The sequence below is a fragment of the Mastomys coucha genome, unplaced genomic scaffold (genome assembly GCF_008632895.1).
Source record: "Mastomys coucha isolate ucsf_1 unplaced genomic scaffold, UCSF_Mcou_1 pScaffold15, whole genome shotgun sequence".
Classification (NCBI taxonomy): domain Eukaryota; kingdom Metazoa; phylum Chordata; class Mammalia; order Rodentia; family Muridae; genus Mastomys; species Mastomys coucha.
Window position 1 is genome coordinate 141,783,501 of NW_022196897.1, and position 19,038 is coordinate 141,802,538.

At 44.9% G+C, this 19,038-nt stretch overlaps 1 protein-coding gene across 5 annotated transcripts in view; it reads right to left on the reverse strand.

Annotated features, from left to right (window-relative positions):
• Positions 1 to 19,038, reverse strand: part of LOC116091249 (ubiquinol-cytochrome-c reductase complex assembly factor 1) — a 91,674-nt gene that overhangs the window by 43,748 nt on the left and 28,888 nt on the right. For all 5 annotated transcript variants that reach the window (XM_031372439.1, XM_031372442.1, XM_031372438.1 and 2 more), the window contains 2 exons: positions 18,410 to 18,467; positions 1,859 to 1,967 (listed from right to left, as the gene is read on the reverse strand). In XM_031372439.1, coding sequence (XP_031228299.1) covers positions 1,859 to 1,967; positions 18,410 to 18,467 — 167 coding nt within the window. The remainder of the gene's footprint in view (positions 1 to 1,858; positions 1,968 to 18,409; positions 18,468 to 19,038) is intronic.

Below are 19,038 nucleotides of genomic sequence, written 5' to 3' on the forward strand. Positions count from 1 at the left end.
GGTTCAGTTCCCGGCACCCACATGGTGGCTTCTAACTATAAGGTAAAGAGATTAGAGGGACCCAACACTCTCTTGTGACCAGCTTAAGCTCCTGCATACATGTGGAACACATACATACATTCAGGAACGCTCACGCACTTTAACACATAGAGATCTCAGTTGTGACTTCAAGGCAGATGGTGGTGACCGCAGGTACAACTGGTGTTTCATTTTCTTAGAACCAATGGCCATTGCCACGCTGTCCCCACAGAGCATCATGCTAATGTCCATAAAGGTTCTTAAAGGCAAACCCAGGCTTTCTACACCTCCTACACTGCAGTTCCTTCAAAGACATGAGAAAACCCTCAACCCAGAGGGACCCAGAGGGACCCAGAGGTTTTCCAGGAGGAAACTGTCACCTGCATGCAGGGCATAAGTCTCAAAGAAAACATACTCGGTGTTAGCAGACAACAGCAGAGGAGTGAGTGAAGATGGGGACAATGACAGTCAGCCATAACCGAACAGCCACTAAGCATGGACAGACTTCGAACAGGATGTGACTGAAAAGAGAGTTGTGTGGACATACACGAAGACTGAGATCATGTAGAATAAAGCAAACATGCATAAAAACCAGCACTACATATGTCCTATAGTGAGCAATCATTTTACACACACATGCACATGTGTGTGCACACATACACACAAACACTCGTGCTCACACTTGCATGATCCATATTCTCTTTTCTCAGGCTAATTACTGAATTTACTAAGGTATTCATTTTCAATGGCTACTTAGGCAAAATATTCAAGGTTGCTAGTGACCAGTGTTGTCTCCCCGAGGATCTTCCCATAAGTTCCCATAAGGACTAACCAAGAGGGTCAGGTATGAGGGTATGTGCCTATAACCATAGCACTTAGATGGGGCAGGAGAATCAGGAACTCATAAGGTGCATGAATCCATGTCTAAAGAAAATCAAAACCAACCAACCGACCGACCAATCAAAGGGGAACTCATTCAAATATTGAAGTAATGTCAAAGGCAGTGTCCTAGAGCTAGATTACTGTGGGGAGCCGCCGCTGCCACCCAATATATTTTGAACACGTGGTTTCCGGCCAGAGCAGGGAGCATTGATAATCAAGCCCTTAGTTGGAGAAGCTGAGTGCCTCCAGTTTATGATGCAAGTTGGCATGATTTTCCCGCAGCCTATGTAGCTGATGCTGATTGGGACCAGGGAAAGTATTTAACCCACAAGGGCTGGGGGCTGGATATAGAGTAAGTATGGAGTAGAGAGAGTAAATAAGTATGTGGAGATAGGAGTAAGTATGTAGAATTAGGGCTGGTGATGGGATAGAAGAGTAAGTATGATAGATAGGAGTAAGTATGTAAGGATAGAAGTAAGATGTAGGAATAGAACTAAGAATAGGAATAGGAGTAAGTAGAAATAGTAATAAGTAAGATGTAAGAAGCAAGATGTAACTAATAAAATGTAAGTAGAAATAAGTAAGATGTAACAAGCAAGATTACAAGGATCCTAATTAAACTGCATGGGGAAGAGCTCGGTGCTTCCACTGGGCGGGTAAGGTGGCTTACAGATTACTATTTGGTTCCCCATTCTGTCCTCTGCATCACCAGAATTCTATCTACTTCTGTATACAAGATGTCCTCATTCCAACAAACCACAATGATGCGCACAAACCCATGAAGTATCCGTGGCATGTCAGGCTTCCAAGAGGCAAAAAAAGTGACTACAGCTGAGCTGCCGCTCTGGCGCTAGCCAACATTCCACAGAAATCCAAAAGCAAATCCATTCTAAAGCAGAAAGAACCCCCAAACTCGGGTTAGCCATGATCCAGGGTCAGCATCTGGGGGCACACTCACCCCCATGACTCGGCCTCGCTGCTCCACATCTTCCCACATGAAATGAACTATGATCCGGCACATGTACTTTCCAGTCCGGCCTTCCTGCTTCATTCGCACTAGACACATCCTGAGCGGAAGCAAAATAGTCACTGGATAACTACATGTTCTATGAAGGCACACAGTCCACAGAAGAGTGATGTTAGCATGGCACACTAAATCAGAAAGAAACCCAGCAGTGGCCTTATTGTCGCTAATATCTATGCTATATTAAAGCTATAGCACTGAGACAGCTATAACACAGGCACTGTAAAAAGCCCATCTCAAGTGTGCAGTTTAGAAAAGCTTGCATGTTACATGTGATAATGTAAACACCACGCACATGAGGAGCCCTCAGAAGCTCCCCTCACACATGGAAGGACTCCCACGTGGCTGTTAGAAGATGATCAAATCTGAAATCTCCATTCAGCTGGGGAAGATTTTCCTGTCCAGTGCAGTAGTCACCAGCTACTTGTGGCTCCTGAGCGCTTTAAATATGGCTAGTCCAAGGATTTCAAAGATATGGCAAGAAAAAAATGACTTTTTTATATTGCTGTCACATTAAAATATTATTCCATATAAGTTTAAATAAAATCTATCCTTGAATCAGCTTCAGGGGCGAGGACATGGCTCAGTAGGCAAGAGCATTTGCTCTATAAACATGGAGAGCAGAGTGTGTGTGTGTGTGTGTGTGTGTGTGTGTGTGTATTCATATGCAAGCACCACCCACCCACCCCACCCCCTCAGTGGAAAAACTAACTTGCTTTTCAAAACCACTTTCATGTTTTCCTTTCTCTTTAAAATGTGATTAGGAATGCAGAAACTCTTCCATTGTACCTGTGGCTCCCATTCTACTTGTCTTGGCTAATGTGTGCTAAGCAAGCAGACACCGAGAATATGACAATTACATTTCTATAATTACCAAACCCTTCTCCCACTAGATGTGTCTTCCACTGAAGGCAAAGAGCAAGTTCGTTTTTGTTTGTTTGTTGCTTTGATTTGAGACAGGCTCTCAGTATGTAGCCCTGGATATCCAGGAACTCTCTATGTAGACCAGACAGGACTCAACCTCAAACTCAAGAGATCCACCTGCCTCTGCCTCCTGAGAGCTAGGACTAAAGATGTGCACCATCATCACCCAGCAAGACATTTTGTCATTTTTATTAACTTAAAAATATATTCAGGAGCTAGGCAGTGGTGGCACACATCTTTTTTAATCCCTGCACATGGGAGACAGGCAGGTGAATTTCTGAGTTTGAGGCCAGCCTGGTCTACAGAATGAGTTCCAGGACAGCCAGGGCTATACAGAGAAACCCTGTCTCGAAAAAAAATGAAATAAAAAGTTCATATATATACACACATATATATGTGTGTGTGTGTATGTGTGTATATATATGTATATACACACACACATATATATACACACATATATATATATGTGTGTGTGTGTGTGTGTATGTGACATACACACACATACACACACACACACACACACATGTATTCAGTAGTGGGAGAGATGGCTCAGTAGTTAAAAGCACATACTAATCTTCCAAAGGACCCAAATTCAGTGTTTGGTTCCCAGCACACATGTCAGAAGACTCATAACCACTCACTCAGGCTCCAGGGGATCGGAGGCTTCTGGCCTCTTTGGATACCAACACTCACACGTACCAACACACACACATATGTGCACACACACGTAATTAAAAATAATATTTTTAAAGTATAGTATTTAATTATAAAAAGGAATATATTTAAGGTTAATAACTTTTCAAAGTATCCCTAATTATTCTTTTTTTTTATTATTAGATATTTTCTTTATTTACATTTCAAATGTTATTCCCTTTCCCAGGTTCCCTCCCTCCTAGAAACACCCTATGACATCCTCAGCCTACACCTCCGCACACTTCTAGGAGGGTGTTCTTCCACCCACCCATCCACTCCCACCTCCCTGGCCTCGATTACCCTACACTGGGGCATCTATTGAGCCTTCATAGGACCAAGGACCTTTTCTTCCACTGATGCCTGGCAAGGCCATCCTCTGCTACATATGCAGTTGGAGCCATGTGTATTCCTTTGTTGATGGGAGTTCTGGGGGATCTGGTTGGTTGATATTGCTGTTCTTTTTATGGGGTTGCAAACCCCTCAACTCCTTCAGTCCTTTCTCTAACTCCTCTATTGGGGACCCCTAACATTATTCTTAAAACCAAACTGAATTCTGATGCTTGGAACTAGATATCAAGTGACGGCCACAGACGGAAGGACAATTCCTGCTACAATTACAGAATACCTTATTTAAATTCACAGGTCTATCTCCATACAGAAACTGCCCACTAAAAGCAACTGCAAGGGGCTGGAGAGATGGCTCAGCAGCTAAGGGAACGTGAGTGGGGATCTGAGGAAGTCCCAAGTCAGTGAGGTCCAGAGTGAATGTGTATTTTGACATGGGAATGGCCATATCTTGAGGACGCCCAAAGCCTCAGACCCACTGGCAAAATTGGCAAGGCCGTATCCATACGACCCAGGCCCAGGCTCAAGAGAAATGGCAAAGCTTTTCTTGGGAGTCAAAGTTTGGATGATTATTGGTGTGTACAAAGACAGAGACTAGCAACTGTGGCTTCCTCTTCCCCAAGCGTCCTGAGACCACAGGACTACAAATGTCCTACTGAGACAAGCGAGCCCCTCCCTCTGGAGCTGAGGTTCCAGACAGTGAGGTAGCAGTTGCATTAGCTCCACTGTACAGGTGTGTCTGTCTGTCCACTTTTCATTCACCCACTGCCCCTAGCAGCATGCATGGACTGCTATTGCAGAGAACCCGAGTTCAGTTCCCAACCCCTGCACTGAGTGGCGCCCAGTGGCCTGTAACTGTAGCTCAAAGGGTGCTAGTACCCTCTTCTGACCTCCTCAGGCACCCATACACATAGACATAAGTAGAATAAATCTTTAGAGGAAAATCAGGAGTAGTGGCATCTGCCTTTAGTTCCAGCAAAGGCAGGAGGATTTCTGCAAGTTCAAAGCCAGGTTAGTCTACATAGTGTGATTCTGTCTCAGGGGGAAAAAAAAAGGAAAAGAAAAGAAAGGAAGAAAGAAAGAAGAGAAAAAAATCAACTGCAGGTTCCTAGTTAGAGCAAGCTCTTAGGACACATACATACAAATCCCTGTAGACAGGAGGTAGAGGCAACAGGGTTGGAAGTTCAAGGCCACCAGGAGCTACAGAGCAAGACACTGTCTCACTACTCTCCGTTGTAAAAGAAAACTCTACAAGCATCAATGGAATGATTCCAGTCCAATCTGTCTCAACATCTCCATGACTAAATTGGGGGGAAACATACTTATCAAATGGGCAAATGACAAGCGAGGCAAGAGAACAGATATGTTACATGACCCAACCATGAACCAAAAATATCTCCACAGTTTGTTTCAATGGATTGCACCTCACAAGACTCTGGGCAGGGAAAACACAAGGTCCTGTATCTGGGTCTAGCAGATAAAACTCCAGAGGTCCAAGATACATGAATCACAACCTCCTATGTAAAAAAGGCTTGGGGATGGGGAGTGGGGAGAGAGAGAGAGAGAGAGAGAGAGAGAGAGAGAGAGAGAGAGAGAGAGAGACAAGAAGTAGGACACACTCAATAGTCAATAGTGATTAATTAATATGCTTTAGATAGTGAAATATGTCCCCAGTGTGCAAAGCGAGACTCCAAATCTGCTTGGTTCAGCAGCGTCTACTGATTCTTATTTTGAACATTATACCTCAAGAGACAAGCACTTCCAGTCATATTAAAGAGTAAGTTCTGCGCAATAGGGAGACTATAGCTACCAACAGTGTAATATATCTGAAGATGGCTAGAAGAGGGGATTTTGTATATTCCCACTCTGCAGAAATAACACATGAGATAGTGGGCATGGTAATGACTCTGGTTTGATTATAACACAATGCACATGCATCAAAATATTAAATAATCTATAAATATGTAAGATAGGCCAACTAAAATTAAAATTAAGAGAAGAGAAAGGGAAAAAAAAAAAAGATTGGAAAGCAGACTGGCAAGGTGGCTCAGCACTTGCCACCCAATCCTGATGATCTGAGTTTAGACAAAACACACAAACAAGTAAGTAAATAAATGTTAAGAGAGAGACCAAAGAATATCTAACTTGATGAAAACAAGAGGGGGGCCCTAAATTTGTCTATTCAAATACTAAAATCAAAACAAGAGGTTGGGCCAAAGAGAAAGAATTATTTGACAAAGTAAAAACTGTTCAACAGGGAAGAATGTAAAGATTTAAGTAAAGATTTAAGTAATAGAACAGGCAACTTCAAAATGTGGAAAACTAGAATAGATGTCTGGTGAGCACCCAGCTTTTTTATATAAGTGTGTGTGTGTGTGTGTGTGTGTGTGCGCACGCGCGTGTGTCTGGGTGTCTGTGTGTGTGTACGCGCGCGCGCGTGTGCGCGCGTGTGCGTCTGGGTATGTGTGCACACGTGTGCGTGTGTGTGTGTGTGTGTGTGTGTGTGTGCGTGTGTGTGCGTGCGTGTGCGCGCGTGTGCGTCTGGGTATGTGTGCACACGCGTGCGTGCGTGCGTGCGTATGCGCGTGTGTGTGTGTGTGTGGTGCGTGTGTGTGTGTGTGTGTGTGTGTGTGTGGTGTGTGTGTGTGTGTGTGTGTGTGTGTGTGTGCGTGTGTCTGGGTATGGATATGAGTTTAGTGCCCTTGGAGATCAAAGGCACTGGATCCCTGGAGCTGAGTTAGAGGCAGCTGTGAGCAACCCATGGTGAATGCTAGGAGCCAAATTGAGGTCCTCTGAGAAGCTGGATCTGCTGTTAACTGTGGGCCATCTCTCCAGGCCCAGAGCCTGCACCTCTCCAACCAGAGGTTCACCAGTGACCTCAAGTGGATCTGTTGGCAATGTCATTCTAACCTTTAGCCTCTGAACCCAGTTAGTACCTAAGATATGAGACTTGGAGACGATAATGAAACAAGCTGCGAAAAGGCTGGGTGACAGAACATGACAGAGAGCACTCTGCAAGCACGTGACGGAGCACACTGCTCAACAATACTTTTTAAATAAATTAATCAGTTTGTCCTTGTTAGCCTCTCACCTGAAAAGACACAGTGTTTTGACGCTCAAGTGTCATAGGAGGCCAATTCATCAACAGCAACAGTGAGGTAATGGAATTCTTCATTTATTTGAAAATTCTGTAGTCTGTTAATACACCTGCCCACTGAGGTTTAAAAGGCACAGATTTTTTTCAAACCATAAATTTTCTTAACTATATCAACATGAAGTGAGGTTTTTGGGGTTTCACACAACAGCTTGTTCCACAGCCATTATAAGACAATGGGCAGCTCAATGGGCAGCTGGGTAAAAAGGTCATATAAAATAAAGGAACTCTCAGGGCTGGAGAGATGGCTGAGTGGTTAAAGGTATTGATTGCTCTTCTAGAGGTCGTGAGTTTAATTCCCAGCAACCACATGGTGGCTTACGACTATCTATATATAATGGGATCTGATTTCCTCTTCTGCTGTGTGTGAAGACAGAGCACTCACAGAGAAGAAGGAGGAGGAAGAAGAGTAAGAAGAGTAAGAGTAAGAGGAAGAGGAAGAAGAAGAAGAAGAAGAAGAAGAGGAGGAGGAGGAGGAGGAGGAGGAGGAGGAAGAGGAGGAGGTGGAAGAAGAGGAAGAGATAGAGGAGGAGGAGGAGCTCTCAAACTGATAATTTACCCAATAAACATAAACTGAGCTCCTACTATGTATAGGGACATGGCTAAATGAGTAGGTATAACGCTGATGGCAAACACATTGCATCCAAATTTCAAGCCATGTGTTTCTTAGGAGAAGCAAAGCACACAGAAACAACAGTAAAGGCACTTGCTGCCGGATTCCCTGGGACCCACATGGTGGAAAGAGAATTGACTCCCAAGGGCTGTCCTCTGACCTGCACACCATGGCACATATGCATACATGTGTACGCACCTGCACACAAAAATAAATACATGTAAAACAAAAGAAGGCAGGGTCTCAGGAAAAACTGTGCAGTGGAGTTTGAAAGATTACCTTCGGATGAATAGGATCTGAGAAAGCTTGATGGGAAACGAAACGTTATGCGTGGGCCTTGGAAAGGAGATCTGAAGTGAAGGCAGAACTATAAATGGTAGAAGGCTTCCGAGACAGACAGACGGAATGCGGAGAACCAAGGTAGGGCTAAGGGAGATGTCAGCACCTGTTAAAGGGACAATGACGACTTCCTCGATTTGTGGCTGGGTAGAGCATAAGAAGCAGGGAGGTGAAGCCAGAGAAGTCGTGAGTAGCTCTGAAATGTCAGGCAAAGAAAGTCTAACTTTCTGTGGGCTAAGCAGATGGTGCTGGGCCACTGGGAGGAAAAGCCTAGAGAGAGGAACACGCCTGCAGCTGGGTCACTAAGAAGCTGACACTCCCTCCTAGCCTCAGGGCTTGCAATAAAATACCAACAGCACCAAGGCTGGAGAGTGACAGCCTGGGGGAATTATTCCTTTGTCTTACTTGGAAATACAACACTGCACTCCCTCCTGAGAGAAATGTAAACAGTGACGTTTGCTTTAAACCTCTATCATTAAAATGCTGGTGTTCCTAATAGTCTAGAAAATGTGGGTTGAAGGCTGTCAACAAGACAAATTCAAATTACTCCTAAAGCACTACCCCAAACTCCTCCATGGATATGTGACCAAGCAAGCACCTTTCAATATAAACTCTACAGCAAATTTCTCCTTACAAAACTGAGGCAAGAATCAGGTTTCCTATCAGAACAGGCTCCTGTGTTTCTGTCAGGAAAAGGTAAGATTCTGATCCACAGGGCTCTCCAGTCACCAGCACTGACTAAAAAAGTTCACTGATTTGCCCTAAGTTTGTGAATCAAACTCTCTAAGAAGTTAAAGACAAAGTCCCATTGTGAAGAACTTTTGTAGTTACTTTCCTAAAAAGAAAGAAAGAAAGAAAGAAAGAAAGAAAGAAAGAAAGAAAGAAAGAAAGAAAGAAAGGAAAGTCAGAGCTGCAGGCCAGACACGAGGGATGACACAGGCGGTGACACAGGCGGCTGCCTAGGATGTCCCAGCAGGGTGGGCCGCTCAAAGCCAGCTCCTCGAACTTCCTACCTTGAAGCTCAGCACATTCAGTTGTTCCCAAGCTTGGCAACTGCTCTGAACCAACTGTGCAAGGAATGGAAAGGCAGATTCCCCCCCAACCCTTCCAAGCGCCCTCTCCCTGCGGCTGCGGTGGCTGGAGACCTGCTGTACCGTCTATACACACACAAGCTCCAGGGTGTTCGGAGGGTAGCTTTTCCTTCCTTCGCCATGGCACTGTCTACACACTCTCTGCTGAAGTGAGAAGTGAGGAGACAAATCCCTGGAGACTCACTGGCCCTCTACCCCAGCCCAAACAGCACAGCATCCAGGAGACTCCATCTTAAACAAGATGAAAAGTGAAGATCACACCCAAGGTTTTCCTTTGACCGCTACCCAGGTGCTGTGAAGTGTGTAATGACATCAAAACCAACCAAACAACCAACCAAACAATAACCCCAAGTGGTTAGACTAATAGCTGACTCAGGCTGAAATCAGCTTATCTGGTAATTTTTAATATTCTAAAAATGACTAAGAAAGTAAAAACTTAAAGAGCCGGGCAGTGGTGGCGCACACCTTTAATCCCAGCACTTGGGAGACAGGAATGTGGATTTCTGAGTTCCAGGCCAGCCTGGTCTACAGAGTGAGTTCCAGGACAGCCAGGGCTACACAGAGAAACCCTATCTCAACAAAAACAAAACAAACAAACACACAAACAAAAACTTAAAGAGCAAAAGCTGTAGTTGCTTCTTTCCTGCTCAGACGGGGCTTTCACACACACACACACACACACACACACACACACACACACGTACACACATACACATACATGCGCGCACATGCACACATACATGCATGCACACATATATACACACACATGCTGGTCAGGAAGCAGGAGCTGACACAGAGGCCATGGAGAGATGTTTCTTACTGGCTTGCTTGAGTTCCAGTCCTGGCTTCCTCTGGTGATCAACAGCAATGTGGAAGTAAGCTCAATAAACCCTTTCCTCCCCAACTAGCTTCTTGGTCATGATGTTTGTGCAGGAATAGAAACCCTGACTAAGACAAATTGGTACCAACATAGTGGGGTATTCCTGTAACAACCTGACCATGTTTTGGGGAAGACTGTGGAAGGACTTTGGAACTTTGAGCTAGAGGAACCACTGGTTGTTAAGAATTCTGTGGGATGTTCTGTGGGAGCTTGGAAGATCATGTTGAGACCAGTGCAGAAATGGAGGCCTGGCTTGTGAAATTTCAGAGGGAAGATTAAAGACTCTTATCATGGCCATGCTGTTTTGATTGTGAAGATTCTGTGGTTTTGGTTAGCTGGGGCTGAATTATCAGCTGTGATTAACAAGATACCAGAACTACTAATGTGAAAACTTTGCACTACTGGAACTATTGATGCTGGTTAGCTGGAGCTAAGAAATTAGCGGTGATTAAGAAGACACCAGCATCACTGAGGCGACATCTTCTGGGAAGTGTTTTCTGAGAGCACAAAGAGGCTGCGTTCCAGAGATAGCCAAGGTTGTACCTTGTGCTGCAGCAGGACTTGGTAATGTATAAGAGTCACCCCGGTGGTACTCGTTTTGAAGGCATGAAGGGGTCATGAAGAGCAGCTGAGGCTCAGCACAGTGAGAGGCCATGGGAGGCCATTGGTGAAGGGGCAGCCTCAGTTGCAATTGATGGCCCAGGACTGAAGGGGTCATGCAAAGGAGTTGAGGCTTGGCACCATGAAGACAGCCTATGAGAGGATATTGGTGAAGCCTAGTTACAGTGGAAGACAGTGTTTTAGTGATGCCATGAATGACCATGAATGACCACCAAGAACAGCAGCAGAAGTGGAGTACAGGCATCTGGAGCCTGGAAGACAAGGTGTGTGCTACAAAAGGCAGAGCTGGAGAAGTGACCCAAGCCTTGGAGGAATCCAGAAGATCATGAGTGAATCCCAGACATTGGACAGTTGGAGTTTGATTTTTGCTTTTGATTGTGACTGTGCCCTGATATTTTTCCCTCTTGAAGGAAGAAAGTATTTTAGTGGAGCCCACAGTTAAGAGACCTTGAATTTTAAAAGATATTGGACATTTTAAGTTGATTGAACTTTTAATATGTAAAAACTGTGGGACTTTACATCTTGGGGATGAATAAGAAAGTAAGGGTTGAGGCTTAGTAGTGATGGGTTTGTGTGTCAAGTTGTCAATTGTACTGGCTGGTTTTGTGTGCCATCTTGACAAAGGCTGGAGTTATCACAGAGAAGGGAGTTTCAGTTGGGGAAGTGCCTCCATGAGATCCAGCTGTGGGGCATTTTCTCAATTAGTGATCAAGGGGGTAGGGCCCCTTGTGGGTGGTGCCATCCCTGGGCTGGAAGTCTTGGGTTCTATAAGACAGCATGCTGAGCAAGCCAGGAAAAGCAAGCCAGTAAGAAACATCTCTCCATGGCCTCTGCATCAGCTCCTGCTTCCTGACCTGCTTGAGTTCCAGTCCTGACTTCTTCTGGTGATCAACAGCAAAGTGGAAGTAAGCTAAATAAACCCTTTCCTCCCCAACTTGCTTCTTGGTCATGATGTTTTTGCAGGAATAGAAACCCTGACTAAGACAGTAGATGAATCACCCCTCATCAACAAAAGGTTAACAGTAAACAGAACAGATTAAAACTACCAAGTGAGACCCAAAGACAATACAAGTTGGAAAGTAAAAGTGAAATTAATGAAACAAATTCAAAATGTCTCATCTAAAGACCAGATGGCCTAGGGTCTAAGATGAAGCTACCACAGGCCACACCCTCCCTGCATGAGGAGAGTCAGTATGAGCCAGTCAATATGGAGCATACTGAACACTATGTTTACACAAAAGAACCAAGCAGCTCAAACTAATACACTTCATCGACACTGTGCTTGTGTTAAATGGCTCTTTTGCTTGCTTTTCCTTACTCTTTCTTTTAGAGGGGGTTTTGTGGTTCAGGCTAGGCTTGAACTCCTTGATCCTGTTGCTTCTACTTCCGCAGAGCTGGGATTACAGCCCTGTACCACCACACCCTGGTCCTATATTAAATATTGAAAAGGGCTCTTTGGGGGACGGAAGGAAGGCTTACAGACTAAAACAAAAATGACCCTTACTAATGCAAAATAAACATTAAAAAGAAAGTAAAAATAAAATTCTTGTATTAGTTAATCCCTTGTTTAACAAGTCTTCGTGAGCACTTACTCCAAATGCAGACTGATCTGTGAGCTGCGCCGCTCTACAGCAAGCCGGTGCGCTCCTCCCACAGTTGCTGATGTTCTTAAGCCTGCAGTTTATTACTGCGGTTTTAAGCCTCAGCACTATCCCTGTCTCTCAGTGATTCCAGTGGCTCATAAATAATCCCCATCTCTTTTACATATAAGGAAGGCGAAGAACCCAGTTAGCAAAGTAAAGAAAAACAGGAGTGTTCAAGCCTTCCTCTGATGGCTCCCCAGTCTCTGTATAAGGCCAGCCCAGAGACAGGCTCTACAGCAGAAGACCTGAGGCATCTGTACCGATCACCTGCCTCTGTTTACACAACTATTTATCTAGTACAGCTCCCAGCCTTTCATGTGCTTAAGTAACTTAAGGTCACACAGAGGAGAAGAGAGGAGCTGAAAGACAGCTTGAACTTTCCCCCACACCAGTGTCTCTCACACTATTCCTTCAATTCAGTGAGGCCCAGCACAGCAGCCTCTTCCTACTGAGAGAACACCCCCGTCTGCACAGTCAAAAGAACAACAGCCTCTCCTCTCTTCCAGCCAAGAAGAAAGGCCATGGTCTTCCCAGAGTCAACCGAGAGGGTAGAATCCTGTGATTCCTAATGCTGATCTCCTGCCACATTCTGGCAGCTCTGAACATCCTGTCTCACACAACCATGTTTGGAATTTGGCCTTGTTCAACCAAATCTACTGTTGAGAAGAGTTGATTCTGAATTCTGTGACCAGTGGGTGTGTGCACGGGTCTGCCACACGGACAGCTATAAATGAATCTCAAGTGGGTTTTTATAGAGCTTGTTTGCATTACTTTATCATCTACTGAGGCCAAGAGAGAGATGCCAACATGGCCACACTCAAGCCCCTAAGTTTGCTAATGAGTGGTTTGTTTATTGGTAAGCTGGCACACTGACCCTTTCCTGGGGCTATGCACATGGTTATCTCTACCTAGTTTCCTAAACTTCCTCTCTAAGCTTTCTAGGGGGAGCATGGTAGCCACCAGACTTGTCTGTGGCAAAAGCAAACAAGTCAAAATGCTTCCTGAAACCACCTCACCTGATGTGAACAACCATAAGCTACATATGGCTTGCAACCAGATCCATAAGATCGAAGTCTTGGCTGGCAAGCACCAGGGTGCTAAAGGTCATGTGTGCTGATAAAACACTTCTGCGTGGGCCATTGGTTTGAACAAAAAGGAATTCATCAGCCTATATGTGTGGCTGTGTGAACACAGCCTCTGGCCGGGGGAAGGAGAAAGAAGCTGTGCACACAATCAGGGCACACCATATATAGCAGGTCTGAAGCTGCTGGAGTCCAGCAGGAGCCCAGATGCCTCCCAGCTACATCAAAACTGCAAGGGTGCTTTTAAAACAGCCCTAGCAGATGCTGCCAATGCTTGCCAGGGCAGTTCTCTGGCTGGACTGTGATGGGGACAGTATGTTCAAGTCCGTACCTTACTTCCTTCTCTTCTTTGCAAGAGTCTTACCTGGCTCCCCTAATGTCCATCCTCTGTCTTTTTGTGGCACTTGAAACATCTTTACAAGTTACTTCTGACTCTCTTAGCAGTTCAGGCCCACCCTCTGGCTCTGGACCCCTGAAGGTCAAGAACTGCAGCCCTTAAGCATCTACTATTTCCAGGGCATTCTGGAACACAGACAGTCAGTGCCAAGAAGAGCAGCACTCACTTTAAGGCCAGTAGTCAAAAAGTCATTTCTGTCATTATTTGTATTCAGAAAAAGAGACCCCTGTCTCCTTGGTCACCAAGAAGGCACACTAGGGCATTAACAGCTCCGAGTCAGCTTTGGGTTTGTCTCAGATTCTCCACTGCTATGTGGGACATAAAGTGACTTGTGACAAATGTCATCAGATCACCAGAACCATCCCTCCTCATGTAAAACAAGGAAACTGAAGTAGAGACTGGCTTTGAAAACTGACTTCTGGGTTTCCGGGAAGCTACTACAGGGTCCTTTTGTGCACGTGTGCTACATACATAAGAGGTGGCCACGCCATTTCTACATCTTTCACTCCAAGTAGCAACCTTTCCACATACAGTGGCTGAGATGAGATTTACTCTGCACATGCGTAGAACTCAGCATTGAAGAGCACACATCGATTCTGCTGGGGACCTGACTTCCGGAATTGCAAAAACTTTCACAGCGAAATAACAAATGAGGGCATTTATAACTTGACTATAATTTAAACATTATAAAATGATGGGGGGTGGTGCACAGAGAGAGGCTGAGACTCAAAGAGAGGGCTCATATATAAATAATAATATTTTTTCTTTTTTTTTTTTTACCTTTTTTATTGGATATTTTATTTATTTACATTTCAAATGTTATCCTCTTTCCTGATTCCCCCCCCCCAGAAACTTCCTATCCCCCCTCCTCCTGCTTCTATGAGGATGTGCTCTAATCCACCCCCCTACCCACTCCTTCCTTCCCTACCCTCGAATTCCTCTGCACTATGGCATGGAGCTTGGCTCTTCACGGAGCCAAGGGCCTCTTCTCCTATTGATGCCCAACAAGGCCATCCTTTGTGACATATAAGGCTGGAGCAATGGATCCCTCCATGTGTACTCCTTGGTTGGTGGTTTAGTCCCTGGGAGCTCTGGTTGGTTGATATTGTTGTTCTTCCTATGGGGTTGCAAACCCCTTCAGCTCTATTATTACTGCTTGGTTTTTGTTTTTTCGTTTAAGACAGAGTTTCTCTATGTATCCCTAGCTGTCCTGGAACTCACTTTGTAGACCAGGCTGGCCTCAAACTCAGAGACCCACCTGCCTCTGCCTCCCAAGTGCTGGGATTAAAGGCCACTACCACACAGCTTAGTTGTTCTGTTTTTATTAAGGCAGAGTGATGACGCAGGGCATCTGACACCCTTCTTTGGCCTCTGTACACAAAAACCACATGCAGGCAGACATATACACATGCACAAACACAAATCATGCAATGTACATATATAGGTATCAAAATATTGCACAGTCCTCCGTTGACATGTATAATTTTTATGTTTTTATATATCCACTTTTTAAACTTAAAATTGTTTAAATGAAAAGTATTACCAAAGAAATCACAGAAGAATGGCCTTCAGATGGAAGGGAAGGCTTTATAATGAACATAACGCCTTAATTACATATTGAGGAAAAACAGTAGTAACAAGGGTAAATACCAAGACCCCACAGAATGGCAGAGACAAGAGCAGTCAGGGTGCAGGCTGCATGTTCTAGGACGTGAACGCATGCTCAGAAACTTGAAAGCAAAGGAGGGAATCAAGGACTGGGGGTTGCACCCTGGTGAAATCAATTTGGTGGGTTAAACCTTCAACTTCTAGGTAAAATTAGTCCAAATGGAATAGGAAGTTTCAGACATTTCCTGGCATTGTAAAGACAAGCTTTACATGTCTGCATCATATGTGAGCACATGTACTGGTTACAAAGTAAACTCATTTGTTACTGTCAGCTCAGGGTCAAAAGAGTTTGAGCTAAGTAATGAATGACTGACTGACGAGGTGAAACGAATGAAGGACAGGCAAGACGAGCTCCCAGGTCTCTGGTACAGGCACCTGAATGGACTCATAGAGTGGCTGGCTGGGATGAGGAAATGTGCAGAAAGGTGGTTTTACCAAGCCCATGTAGGGATGCTGGGTAACTGCAACAGCATCTTTTTCAGCAGCTACAGTTAATACTGATCTTGTTCGGCAAGAACAGCAGACACACAATCAGCATCACTGCACGCTCACTGAATATACAACTAACAAAGGAACAGAAGGGAGTGTGCTGCCTTAAATCTCAGCCCACAGAAAAGGATGGAGCCAGAGAGCAGACAGGAGAAGTGTCACATCACCAGTGTATCCCGTTCCTATCTCACCTGCCAATAAGGACCTAGCACCTATAGGTGACGATCACCTATGGGACGCAGGCGAACCTTCTGGAGAGCCTCCCATCAGGGTCCTTCATCTGCTATCTGCCTGCTGTGGTTTTGTCTGGTGGGGATTTGTCCGTCCCTCCTGTTTCCCCGCCTCCTCCCTCACAGCTGCCACTCCAAGAGGTGACTGACTCAATTCGTGTTCCTGCAGGGTCTCTGCTTACTGCGCTCTCAACTGGAGTTTGGCTGCCCCTCCGATACTCATCCCAGAGTATTCTGGGATGGTAGAGCTAAGAGAACAGGACTAGAGGAACCTAACTTCTCTCCATACTTGTTGGATTGATCCATCCCTCTTCTAACTGTTTTTACCTCTTAGCGGAGGGAGTCCCCAGTTCTCAGAAGATCACTACACCACGAGGCCCAAACCACTTTCCTGGTTTTCACATTCCTCCACAAACCTACCCCAAACATTACAGCCAATTGGCTGCCTTCAAACACTCCCAGTTCTGTAGGTCCAATAGGTCCTTCCTGCCACTGGGCTCAGCAGACCTTAGTCTACCTTTGTGCCTCTGCAGCTTTTCTGTGGGTTCTGAGCCAGGCGTTTCATTATCATCTACTATAGACAACCGCGCTCAAGGCTCATCCTCCACCACAGTTTCTTGAACTTGTGAACCATATCACAGCCTTCTCTCCAGTGCCTCATGGTCCTGAACGCACAGTAGGTCCTTGACAAGGATTTGCTGAGTCAAATAAAAAAGGGCTGGGACATTCTACCAAAACCTATATAGATTGTGAGAATTAAGAGCAAGGAAGAGGCTGGGGAAAGACAGAGAGCAGATGCCCCCCTTTCTACCTAGCTAGTGGTGGTGTACCCCATTACTCTAAAAAAAGGTACCTTCAGCAAGAAGAGCTGAGTAGACACAGTTTGGAAAGTTTAAAGAAATCCAAGGAATTTCAAGGCTCTCTCAGCTATTAGTCAGGTGTTGACCTTGGGATGTGGTCACAGGGATTATATATTTTATTTTGCCATCCACTCCCTCTCCCACTCAGATACCTCTAGCTATATGGGCAATAAAGAGTCTTTCATACAGGCTCTGAATATTATCATTGAGCTCCTCTGGGGACAACTTAGCCTTCTCGCAACCCTCCCGCCTTTCCAATGAGTAATTCTACCATCCAGTCCTCACTCTTAAAAAAAGTAGTTTTCTTCTCAATGTATCCAGTATCCCTCCCTGCACCCTGTGCTTAACCCCCACCACAGACACCAAAGGCAGACAGTGTGCCTTCTCAGCCGCCTGACAAGCGGTACAGTATCTACGGCACAACTAGCAGCGCTAGGAAGGGCTCTAACAGTCGGAGTGCACGCTTCTCTCCTAGAAGCACCACTTATATACGTTGTCCAACTTAGCAATACAGTTTATACCTGGCCTATCTCCCTCACTGGGTTGGGCTTCTTGAGAGCCAGCCCTAGCACCCAGAGAAGTGCCCAGGGCACAGTGTCCCTTCTATAAACTACTGGTTTAGAGGGTTCAAAAAAAAAAATCCATAAAATAAACTGCCTCTTCAGGCTCCTCAGTCAAATGCAGCGAGTTTGGAAAGAGGGGCACCACATAGAGTACCAGGACCAAGCATCTTTATACCGTAGCCAGGCCCGTGGTGCAAGGCTCCGCTAAAGACAGGCTCAAACAAGGGTCCTTTGACAGGCAGCCATCCCCATGCTCCATGAAGCGCTCACTATGGTCAGTGTAGTAACCAGTTCTCCAGAGTTTATGCTCCCAAGATCTGGCAGCTCCCCCAACCCCCACTCAATGACTCCTATATCCCCCTTTGACCTTTAATGCTGTGTAACAGTAGATGAAAAATGGATTTTTTTTTTTTTGACTACTTCACAGCTGAAGAAAAAATATACTATTTAAGGTGTTAAATATTTTCACATGCAACAAATCTGGCTTGACTCTAACCTGCACGCATACTCAGAGGCGCAGGCGTAAATGTCAGTGGTATAATTTGTTATAGGTTTCTGATGACCAGCGATGAAAATGACCACGGATTCTCACAATTCAAACCACTTTTACGTAAATGTGAACTTTCCTAAAACAGCCGAGGGACAGAACTTTTCCATCCAGCCTCAGAGAGTCTCTTAGAGATACTGATAGCATTATTCATGGGGCTAGGTGTTCTTTGAAAAAAAATATTACAAATATTAGTTTCTTTCTGGGTTTATGCTTTGACCTTTAATAAAAATGTGCTTCAAGGCACCAGTTATGAAAATGAGAGGGACAGGTTTTCATGCTTGAACAAGTGCCATTTATATAATCAGACCCGAGGAGAGCCGCATCTTAAAGTACACACACTTACCAGACGTGAAGCAAGGTTATAAGAAACCAGGAGTTGAATGTATCAGGCATCTGACACCCTAGAAAATAATAGTAAAGTGTAAATAGGTGAAGGCGCAGAGGAGGCATATTGACGTGTTTTAACCACTGATGGGAATCTGTTCAACTAAAATATATGGCAGTATGGTATTCCTGATCATGCTATAGTAGAAAAGATCAGTAAAAACACAATGTAAGACCATGGGGCTGGAGCAATAGATGCAGACAACCAGCCTCCTAGCTCCAGCCTTGCTGCTGACTTATAGCTTTGGACAGACTGACTGTACAGCCTAGCAGCCTTGGGCAGACTATACAACCTTGCAGCCTTGGGCAGACTGTAGGCTTACAGCCTTGGGCAGACTGTAGCCTTGTAGCCTTGGGCCGACTGCTTCTTCCCACTGAGTTTCTCATTTTACACAATGTGGCAGACAGGACCTCTTAGTTCCTTCTAATCTCATGAAGTTCTGTGCTAGTTTCCCTTTCTTGGCTTGAAGTCTAAAATGCTAAGCAGATACCACCTCTCCTGCCCCCTCTTAACCATCATGAGCCCTGCTAAAAAGGTTAAGCCTTCTGGCCTCCGTTTCCAAGTTTTTTTTTTTTTTTTTTTTTTTT